Source organism: Takifugu flavidus, chromosome 21 (assembly GCF_003711565.1).
Source record: "Takifugu flavidus isolate HTHZ2018 chromosome 21, ASM371156v2, whole genome shotgun sequence".
NCBI lineage: Eukaryota > Metazoa > Chordata > Actinopteri > Tetraodontiformes > Tetraodontidae > Takifugu > Takifugu flavidus.
Window position 1 is genome coordinate 6,917,399 of NC_079540.1, and position 11,055 is coordinate 6,928,453.

The 11,055-nt window shown below is 46.9% G+C and overlaps 2 protein-coding genes across 6 annotated transcripts; both read right to left on the bottom strand.

The window, feature by feature from the left end:
* Nucleotides 1-129: 129 nt before the first annotated feature.
* si:ch73-196l6.5 (riboflavin transporter 2) lies at nucleotides 130-3,990 on the bottom strand. Of its 4 annotated transcripts, none has more exons than XM_057021243.1 (5): nucleotides 3,359-3,990; nucleotides 3,279-3,323; nucleotides 1,379-2,393; nucleotides 861-984; nucleotides 130-787 (listed from the first exon to the last, which is right to left on the bottom strand). In XM_057021243.1, exons 3-5 carry the CDS (start codon nucleotides 2,368-2,370, stop codon nucleotides 578-580), a joined length of 1,326 nt encoding a protein of 441 aa, XP_056877223.1. In that variant the 5' UTR covers nucleotides 2,371-2,393; nucleotides 3,279-3,323; nucleotides 3,359-3,990; the 3' UTR covers nucleotides 130-577. The 4 variants fall into 4 exon arrangements, with proteins under 4 accessions (XP_056877223.1, XP_056877224.1, XP_056877222.1 ...); XM_057021244.1 differs by having other exon boundaries at nucleotides 3,275-3,323; XM_057021242.1 differs by having other exon boundaries at nucleotides 3,275-3,990.
* A 760-nt stretch (nucleotides 3,991-4,750) lies between these two features.
* slc52a2 (solute carrier family 52 member 2) lies at nucleotides 4,751-10,987 on the bottom strand. Of its 2 annotated transcripts, XR_008948069.1 has the most exons (5): nucleotides 10,701-10,987; nucleotides 9,183-10,038; nucleotides 8,919-9,042; nucleotides 5,708-6,591; nucleotides 4,751-4,970 (listed from the first exon to the last, which is right to left on the bottom strand). XR_008948069.1 is itself a non-coding variant. In XM_057021246.1 (4 exons), the coding sequence occupies exons 1-4, from the start codon at nucleotides 10,828-10,830 to the stop codon at nucleotides 6,382-6,384; spliced, it is 1,320 nt and encodes a 439-aa protein (XP_056877226.1). In that variant the 5' UTR covers nucleotides 10,831-10,987; the 3' UTR covers nucleotides 5,663-6,381. The 2 variants fall into 2 exon arrangements, 1 of the variants encoding a protein (XP_056877226.1); XM_057021246.1 differs by lacking the exon at nucleotides 4,751-4,970 and having other exon boundaries at nucleotides 5,663-6,591.
* Between the last annotated feature and the right edge of the window lie 68 nt (nucleotides 10,988-11,055).

Consider the following 11,055-nt stretch of genomic DNA (forward strand, 5'->3'; position numbering starts at 1 on the left):
GATCATTTCCTCCTCATTTGAATGACAAATCAGACCTCATGATGGGGATGACAGACGGAAGAAGATGGAATTCCATATATTATTTATATAATAATAAACTTAGGAAGCGAATTTAGTCATCACAGGACGTGTCATGAGATACATTTTATTGAAATTTCTTTCTATGCTAACTGGCAGTAAAGTGTACATGTTTCACGTTATTACATTTGTAAAAATGTTCTTATCTAATAATCAACCGCAGTTTTTCCTCTCATCGTCACTACAAATAAGTATCTTAGTAATTAGCACAAATACAATAAGGACCAATAAAAATAAACATAGGAAAAAGAAGTCTGGCTCTATATTTCACCATTTATTAATTCAGTAGTGATTCAATGTGTGGTTACAATTTTTAAAAAGATAAGCATTGAAACGCACGCATACATCAACTCGCGCTCTGATTGGTCAGAATATTTACATCCACTTATCTGTAGCTTTTAGTCATTAGAATGTGTTGCATGTTTTAAATGTACAAATATTAACAAGGCATGAAAGATGAGAGCATCTTCTGCTACTTACAGCATATTGTTTATGACATTTAGGGACAGTTTGAGTTACACGGGTCACCTGATGAAAAGAAGCCGTACACACTGACCATCGGAAACATGGTCACGGCTCCCAGCAGGGAGCCCAGCTGCACTACAGCGCCACACCACACGAGGGCGCTGCGGCCCTCATCACGCAGAATCACTCCGATCATCACTTTGACATAAGACAGAGTAAGAACAAAGGCTGTCCAAGCAAGCACCTGTGTGGGGGAGAAGGCATCGTGAACCTCTTCCTCACGTTGAGGTTAGCAAACATGCAGGTGCGATACTTACGGCGACGACTCCGCCAGCAGCTTCATCCACGAGCAGGGGACACGGACTCAGGACCGCCATGCTCAGTAAGTAGGCTCCAACTGCGCTGCCAAGTACTGTGAGAGCTCCCATCAACCACAGAGACCTGTTCGATCAATTTAAAACATTGGCCCTTAAATTAGGCACAAATTAAGCTTCCATTTCTTTTACAGGCCTCTGGCTGCTTCAATAGAGATGCAGCTATAGGGACGCCCATATAAGGACGCCCATATAAGGACGCCCATATAAGGAGGCGGTGAGGGCAAACTTTTGTTCTCCCTGTTCCCATAATGTAATTTTAGTTTTGAACTTGTTTTCCAAAGAGAAGGACAAGTTGATTGTAAAGTATTATGTTCATGTGCTCAGAACTCCATGTGGACGACCGGTCCTCTAGAGCCAAAATGCTAACGTGTGTGTCTGGTGGCAACAAATTGGAACATCAACATCATGCCTGATACACAAATGCTCCAAGAACATTCCAACAGACGACGTTCACCGACCTGATGGGGACAAACACTGCAATAAAGCAGGCGAGGGGGTTGGACAGAGCAGCCATCACGGCTGATAGGTGATAGATGTTGTTTCCATACGGCAGGCAGGAGTAGGACTGCACGGAGGGGAGCACGGCGTTGGTTAGCGCATTAGCCCAGGCCAGGATCCCAAAAATATAAAACACTTGCAGCCAGCTGTACGTGCCAGTGCCAAATCTGCTCTTCTGCTGTGCACCTCTGGAGCCCATCAGGCACCTGAGTTTAAGCTCCTGAGCGTCCCCTCTAACCCCAGGGGTGCGTCTGTTGGGGCCCCGCTCCCGGGCAACAGACGGGTGGTAGTTGAGCAGCACAAAGGCCAGTAAGCACACCAACATCATGGCACTGAGGAAGAAAAAAAACACCTCTGCTGAGAATTTTGCTGACTCATATTGGGCCTGGAGGTCAAAGGTTCCAAAACTGCTGGAACTATTTAAGGTGTGGTTCAAAGACCGGGTGCTGTTCACACAGGTGACCAGCCCGACCCCCTGGACCAGGGCCACCAGAGCAGGGAGCAGCCCGCTCACACCCTCCCCCATGTAATAGGTGGTCAAGAACTGGGGCTGCAGATGCATCATGAAGGGCAGGAAGGTGACGGAGGACGTGCAGTCGACAGCAGAGAGGAAGAAGGTCAGGACCAGCAGGGCCACGCTGCGGGGGGCCCCCGCTACAACCGCCGTCTCCTTCCACAGGAAGCCCAGCAGGAAGCTGGCGGCGGTGCCCAGGCCGATGATCCCGTATATGACGGCTGCTTCGTTGAGGGCGCCGGGACGCAAACGATGCATCAGTGTGACACAAACGGGGCCGACGTTTGCCATCTGGATGAGGACGGAGAGGTAAGAGGGCAGGTGCCAGCCCTCAGGGACCTGGGGCACCAGGAGGGGCAGCTCCACCCACAGGCCATTGACAGAGATCCAGGAACCGAGCCCAAACAGCGCCACCAGCAGGTGGGTGAGGAGGGACATGTTGGGGTCTGTTTCGACTGGAACTGGAAGAAAAACGGAAATAAAAATGGTAAAAGAGCATTAACCAGGTAATTAACATTTGAGTTATCTCAACTTTATCAGAAATGGGTCAAACATTAGTGGCTCACCTTCTTATTGTAATATTTTAAGAAGTTAAAGCCAGATTGAAGCTTAAAGACAGATGATTCAGAAAATATGCTCTTGGATTTGATTTGGAGCCATCAATTTGTGTTATTATGTTTATTATCGTAATATTGATGTTAAAATCTTGAACAAAAGGTTTTTTATGGTAGTTATATTTAAGGCAGGTCTTATTTTGTTGATTCATTTGGATTTCATTACCGTCACAAAATGCTATCAAGCCACCAATTCTCCAAAATATCCCGACTCAGTTGTAAAAATTCATGTTTTTATGTTACATCAGCACATTATGGGATGCATGGCAACTGATCAGAACCATCAACAGCAATGATTTCTATTGAAAAATGATTTTAATGTTTTATTAAGTATTTTATCAGCAATATATTCAGATCTGTGCCAACCTATCAACGAATTTACACAGAAAATTTAAAAATCAAAGGTAAAGCTAGAAAAAAACCAAAGAAGCCATTTTTGATGAATGTGTGACCAGAACGAAGCGGCGCTGGTTAATGTTCAGTTTGGACCCGTTTCAGACGTCGTCACTGTGACACCACAACTGCTACTTACAAAGTTCTACTTTCATGTCAGTTTTTATTCAGACGGGAGTTCAGTTAGCATCAAACAGCAAAGGTTCTGAAACCTGCTCATTACATAACCCGGCGAAGCTCCTGAGCAGCGCTTTAATTAATTAGTAATTAGCACAAAGAGGTTCAACTAAAATCATTCTGAAGTGTTGAAGACTCCACAGAAAACACGGACTCACTCACGCTCACGGGTCTGAGGCACAAGCCAAGATCCTCTCGGTGTTGGGAGGAGAGTTCTGGTGGAGTTCTGGAGGAGTTCTGGTGGAGAGTTCTGGAGGAGTTCTGGTGGAGAGTTCTGGTGGAGAGTTCTGGAGGAGTTCTGGTGGAGAGTTCTGGTGGAGAGTTCTGGAGGAGAGTTCTGGTGGAGAGTTCTGGTGGAGAGTTCTGGAGGAGTTCTGGTGGAGAGTTCTGGAGGAGTTCTGGTGGAGAGTTCTGCAGCCACACAAGCAGAAGCGTCCCGGGCAGTAAAGTGTGTTCACGCCAGGGAGGACGGCCCCCGGGGGAGGGGAGGGGGGGGGGGGGGGGGGGGGTCAGCTGACGAGCAGCAGCTCTCCTGACTATCACACAGCTCCTGTTGCTTTGCCTTGAAGCAATTGGTGAATGAGTGAGGTGCAGCTCATCAGTTCATCGGCTCATCAGCTCATCAGTTCATCGGCTCATCAGTTCATCAGCTCATCAGCTCATCGGCTCATCAGCTCATCAGTTCATCAGTTCATCAGTTCATCATCGGCTCATCAGTTCATCAGCTCATCAGTTCATCGGCTCATCAGTTCATCGGCTCATCGGCTCATCAGTTCATCAGCTCATCAGCTCATCGGTTCATCAGCTCATCAGCTCATCAGTTCATCGGTTCATCGGCTCATCGGTTCATCAGTTCATCGGTTCATCGGTTCATCGGCTCATCGGCTCATCGGCTCATCAGCTCATCGTTCATCGGTTCATCGGTTCATCGGTTCATCGTTCATCAGCTCATCAGTTCATCGGCTCATCAGTTCATCAGCTCATCAGTTCATCGGCTCATCAGTTCATCAGTTCATCAGCTCATCAGTTCATCGGCTCATCAGTTCATCAGCTCATCAGTTCATCAGCTCATCAGTTCATCGGCTCATCAGTTCATCAGTCATCAGTTCATCAGCTCATCGGTTCATCGGCTCATCAGCTCATCAGTTCATCGGCTCATCAGCTCATCAGCTCATCGGTTCATCAGTTCATCAGCTCATCAGTTCATCGGTTCATCGGCTCATCAGTTCATCGGCTCATCAGTTCATCAGCTCATCAGTTCATCGGCTCATCAGTTCATCAGCTCATCAGTTCATCAGCTCATCAGTTCATCAGCTCATCAGTTCATCAGTTCATCAGCTCATCAGTTCATCAGTTCATCAGTTCATCAGTTCATCAGCTCATCAGCTCATCGGTTCATCGGCTCATCAGTTCATCAGTTCATCGGTTCATCAGTCATCAGTTCATCGGTTCATCAGCTCATCAGTTCATCAGTTCATCGGTTCATCGGCTCATCAGTTCATCAGCTCATCAGTTCATCGGCTCATCAGCTCATCGGCTCATCAGCTCATCAGTTCATCGGCTCATCAGTTCATCAGCTCATCAGTTCATCGGTTCATCAGTTCATCAGCTCATTAGTTCATCGGTTCATCGGCTCATCAGTTCATCAGCTCATCAGTTCATCAGCTCATCAGTTCATCAGCTCATCGGTTCATCGGTTCATCAGTTCATCAGCTCATCAGCTCATCAGTTCATCGGCTCATCAGTTCATCAGCTCATCAGTTCATCAGCTCATCAGTTCATCGGCTCATCAGTTCATCGCTGGTGGATTTCTCCTGAGGTGTTTCAGATCTCGACACAGCTGAACAGCTGAGACTGTTATTAGAGGAAGCAAAGCTAATCTGTCTGTTGACTAATTAATTTACCGTAATTTCCGGACTATACGTCACGCTCTTTTTCAAAGTTTGTCAGGGGGTGCGACTTGTACTCCGGAGCGACTTAAATAAATACATTATTATAGAATTTCACATGTTCGTTATTTTCACACTGACGACCACCAGAGGGCGCTCTAGACGGGTGTACTGACGACCACCAGAGGGCGCTCCAGGCGCGTGCACCTGAGGAACGAGTTCCTTTAATGACGCAGAAGAAGAAGCGCTGCTTCGTCTAGACTTGTTTGGTAAACTTGCTCGGATGTTCTTTATGCTATAGTTGTCTGAATAACTATTAATATGTTACGCTAACAAAGCAGACAAGTACTCAGTTCGTTGTGGGTCATGTAGCTGAATTTGTTACGTTAGCATACCGTAACCCTATTGCTAATCCATGCTAATGGCCTTTCAAGATGAAATGTATGTTCTTGGTCTCAGATTTTATCAAATAAATTTCCCCCCAAAATGCGACTTATATATCTATTTTTCTTCTTTATTATGCATTTTTTGGCTAGTGCGACTTTAGTGCGACATATAGTCCATAAAATACGGTACTCTCTTTATTACCAAGAACATTTGAAGAGGATTTTTAGAGTATTTGAGAGGAAAATTTGACCGTAAATGAAAAACATTGAGTCCTTCAACAAAGACAATTAATGCACGACAACCCAAAAGGTTTACCTTGATGCCACTTAAACACAATTTGCATCATCATTTGGAACGCAGTGTAAAAGGGTCAGGAGCCAGTTTCAGGAGCCAGCTTCTGGAGCCAGTTTCAGGAGCCAGCTTCAGAGCCAGTTTCAGGAGCCAGCTTCAGGAGCCAGTTTCAGGAGCCAGCTTCAGGAGCCAGTTTCAGGAGCCAGCTTCTGGAGCCAGTTTCAGGAGCCAGCTTCAGGAGCCAGTTTCAGGAGCCAGCTTCTGGAGCCAGTTTCAGGAGCCAGCTTCTGGAGCCAGTTTCAGGAGCCAGCTTCAGGAGCCAGTTTCAGGAGCACACGTGGCTGAACATGATGAGGGGATCTGCTTCATGAGGCGAGTGCAAAACAATGGGGTCCATTGTGAAACTGGCCCTCATGACTGGGGTCCTGAACCAGTTTGTCATGTGGTTACATTTCTGACCATTATGGTGCTGTTTTTACTGTAGCTGTAAACAAGATCGAGTACAGGGTTCATCACGGGACTCCACAAAGAGCACTTGTAGTCATACATCCTGCAGCAGCCAAGAGCCCCATCCTAATTTAGACTAGTTAAGCTCTCAGGTGTCACTCATGACATGAGACCCACCCGGTGCTTCACATGGCACGATCAACCTTAAAGTTCCCTGCCGAGCAGGAAGGCCATCCTTCCCGTTCCTCCCATTAATGGCAGTTATCCATGCACTCCTGAGCCGAGGCAAAGGCGTGATAGACATTGACCAGAGGAAACATGGTTAGGGCGCCCATGAGCGAGCCAGCCTGGATGGAGATGCCACACCACAGCAAGCCGGTATGTCCGGCCTCATGGAGCAAGGAACCAATCACCACCTTCACATAGGAGAAGATGCCAGTGAACAAAATCCAGGAGAGGACCTGGACGGGGCACAAGGGTCCAACATTAGATATCAACAACATACTAAATATTCACTGTACCTTCAGAATTCACATCATCAAACTTGCATTTTTACACACTTGGATTCATGTTGAACGCACAACTGTGAAGCAGAAGCGATAGAATTCAACAGAAGAGAAGACTTCATTTTCTTTGGTATTTGTCGACCTTTCCTGAGGTGCACAAGCAGGACGTCATCCGGTTGTAGCGGACTGATGGATCCCTGACGTTTACATGCTGTGCTGGTTTCCAGAAAACTACTGCGAGTGGACGGAGCAGCACGCTGAGCAACAGGACGCAACAGTCTCCACAGCACATCGGTCAGGGTCAGGGTTAGAGGGTTAGGGGGTTAGAGGATTAGGGTTAGAGGGTTAGGGGGTCGGGGTTAGAGGGTCAGGGTTAGGGGGATAGAGGGTCAGGGTTAGAGGGTTAGGACTAGGGTGAGGGTTAGGACTAGGGTTAGGGCTAGGGTTCACACGGATCCACCATAACGACTGAAACTGTGGGAGAGGCTGCCAAGACAGAAGCCATGAACATTTATTGTGAAACAGCAGAGCTCCAACATGCTTCCTCCTTCTGACGGTGATGCTCGTGCTGCTGGTCACCATTTACTGTTTACACAGAGACACAACTGCTAATGTTTTTGAACCTTTTTCCTCTGGAGCTTGGTTCTAAGAGTTTGTGGATTCAGGCACTCCGGGGACCGTTGTGAAACCTTGTGTCGAACCTGGTTTGGGCCCTAATGTAACTGTAAACTTATCCTGTAGGTCCAGAAGGACAGCTGAGGACCTGGCTTTCATCTGTTGGGCTTTACTGTGCAGCGTCTCCTGGTTTCACCAAAGGACAAACGTAGATTTTCACTGCGCTGGGCAGCAGAAACCACGTGACACGACTGATTGTGTTGAGGTGTTTTGTCCCTGGGGTGGACCAGTCCATGAGGGGTGGACCAGTCCATGAGGGGTGGACCAGTCCATGAGGGGTGGACTAGTCCATGAGTGTGTTGTCAGCTTTGAAGTGAACTTGTTCTAAGAAGGTTTGAAGAAAGGTGCAGCTTGAAGAATAATTTTGTGACGTGGGTCTTGTCCTTCCTCTTCCCCGCCTCCCTTAAATGTGCACTTTGTGCTCAGTGGTTTGGGGTTTGTATAACAGCCAGCTTGTGTTGCAGAGGAAAGACAAAAAGACAGTGGTGTGTGTGTGTGTTCTTTCTGTAAACTTCAACTTCAAAGTGTACTGCACATTTAGGAAGGCCAAAATGTCACTGAGCTCTTTGGGAGGAAACCCGATGTGATTGTTCAAAAACCAGACTTGGCTGACGGATGGCTGCTGGAGGTGGCCTATTATGGACTATGGTTCTGGTTATAGACTCAAAGAGAGGTCTGAGTTCTGGTGAACATGACTGGGATGAACTGTTGGTCAGAATGAATCAAGTTTAATTCCCTGATCTGGGCAGGAACCTTAAGGTGTTGCAGAGCTAACGCTCCCTAGCCTCGCTCATGGTTCTGAACGGTTGGTGCTGGAAGCAGACAATGTCGAACCCAACCCTAACCCAACCCTAACCCTAACCCAACCCTAACCCAACCCTAACCCTAGCCATAACCCAACCCTAGCCCTAACCCAACCCTAGCCCTAACCCAACCCTAGCCCTAACTCTAACCCAACCCTAGCCCTAACTCTAACCCAGCCCTAACCCAACCCTAGCCCTAACCCAACCCTAACCCTAACCCAACCCTAGCCCTAACTCTAACCCAAGCCCTAACCCAACCCTAGCCCTAACCCAACCCTAGCCCTAACCCAACCCTAGCCCTAACTCTAACCCTAGTCCTAGCCCTAACCCAACCCTAGTCCTAATCCAACCCTAACCCTAGCCCCAACTCTAACCCTAGCCCTAACCCAACCCTAGCCCTAACTCTAACCCTAGCCCTAACCCAACCCTGACCCTAGTCCTAGCCCTAACCCAACCCTAGTCCTAATCCAACCCTAACCCTAGTCCTAGCCCAACCCTAGTCCTAATCCAACCCTAACCCTAGCCCTAACTCTAACCCTAGCACAGCAAAGCCATAAGCAGTTACCTTTTTAAAATTAAAGCTCATTATCATTTCCAAATGATCTGGAATCGTGTCCAGAAATTAAAGTGATTTAATGGGAATAAAAATAAACCAGCAGTGGGAACTATACCTGCTTGACAGTGAATTATCCAAAAACGCTTTTCATCCAAATAACAGGAATTAAAGCAGTTTAATTATGCTACTAATTATTACTTATTGTATCAGCCATATTAGGCATGAGGGGCGATTGAATTATCTCTTACCACCAAAGCCACACCAGCAGAGGTTCCTAGTAGCGGCGGACAAGGGCTGAGTGCTGCTAACGCCATTAGATACGCGGCAAAAACGCCCCCTCCTAAAGACAGGACGCCCAAGCAAGAAAGGGACCTGGAAAACAAAGTGTTCTTCAAAAAACAGTAAGGATAGATACATTTATATATATATATATATATATATATATATATAATATATATATATATAATGTGTGTGTGTGTAAAATTGAGGCCCAATTCCTAATAGGTTTTTACCTCAGTACAAAAAACATGGCTACAAAGCAAGCCAGTGGATTTGCCATATTGCCCAGGACCACAGACAGGTGAAAGGTCACAGTCCCAAACGGCAAACAGGTGAAACTCTGCACAGACGGCAGGACTCCATTGGTGAGAGCAGTGGAGACGGCGAGCAGTGACAACAAGTAGACGTTTGGCTGTGTCCAAAATGTGACTGTGAGAGGCTGTTCCTCCACTGGTTTCTGTCCCTCTGGGACTGGTGCTCCTCCGTGGTGCAGAGGGTGCGACTCCTCTCCAGGTCTTTCTGAGCCTGAGTTGTCAGACTGCTGGGCTTGCCCATCTTCCAGTGTCATAGTCTGTCTTTGCCATAAAGCCCAGAAACTCAACGACGACACAGTCAGCATGATGCACAAGAATCCAAAGAAATTTTGTGCAGGAAAGTTCTCTTGTAAATATATTGGCTTCACTGTTCCATTCGTGTTCACACATTCCAGCTTCCCAACACCTTGGCCTAGAGCCACAATACAGGGGAACAAGGCACCGAAGCCCTGACCAATGAAGAATGTCCGAATATACTCTGGAGGGTAACAAAACATAAAAGGTAGGAAGGTGACATTTGATGTACAGCAGACCAAAGACAGCACAAAGGTGAGGAGGAGAAAGACCAGAGACCTTTCTGTTCCACCTATGGAGACTGTGTGGGACCAGAAGAGCGCAAGAAGAACAGACGCCAGCACTGCCAGGACCTGCAGGCAGTGGATGAGGAGGCGTTCGTTGAGAAGTCCTGGAGCACAGTGATGCGTGATGGTGACAACTACTGGACCAAGATTCCCAAAGGCAATCAGCACCGACAGATAAGCAGGTAGGTTCCATCCTAAACCAACAGAAGCAAAATATCCACATTTTAATATAGAACATGACCTCACGTCAGCAATAAAACATGATCAAAAAATAAAAGGAATTTGAAAGACTGTTTGTGGATTAAATACCAACTCGTCTAAATTAACGTGAGATGACATGCAAACCTGACCTAAATGAATTTAACTAGGAGATAACGCAGGAATACTGTGGAAATAGTGTTGGCTTTACCCGCCTGCACGTATAGACTGAAACTGTCCACTGTGAAGTGGTTACATGGGTTCGGGTAAAGTGGTTGAATACCGTTAGGGTTCGGGTAAAGCGGTTGAATATCGTTAGGGTTCGGGTAAAGCGGTTGAATATCGTTAGGGTTCGGGTAAAGTGGTTGAATATCGTTAGGGTTCGGGTAAAGCGGTTGAATATCGTTAGGGTTCGGGTAAAGTGGTTGAATATCGTTAGGGTTCGGGTAAAGTGGTTGAATACCGTTAGGGTTCGGGTAAAGTGGTTGAATATCGTTAGGGTTCGGGTAAAGCGGTTGAATATCGTTAGGGTTCGGGTCAAGTGGTTGAATATCGTTAGGGTTCGGGTAAAGTGGTTGAATATCGTTAGGGTTCGGGTAAAGTGGTTGAATACCGTTGGGTTCCTGTAATACCACTATCTGGATCTTGGAACACTGACCTTCTGGTAACACGTTGACAACCACCGGGAGCTCGACCCACAAACTGTTGACGGAAATCCAGGAACCCATAGCGAACATGGCTACGAGTCCGTGGCTCACCGCTTTGCTTCTCCACCAGCTACCGAACATGGTTATCTCGAAATTAAGGGTAATTATAATCGCTCGATTTTGCTTAAGTAATACGTCCACAATAATTGTCAGAGTTTTTACACGACGCCTGTACTGATGGCGGACTCTCACACAAAGTTCCCGCCCCTTGAGTTGCCTTCACTTGTCCCTCGTAAATTCCCAAATCCCAGTTAAAAAGCCAACACACAAACGCCTCAATCACTGACGTAATAAAAAGTAGACGCC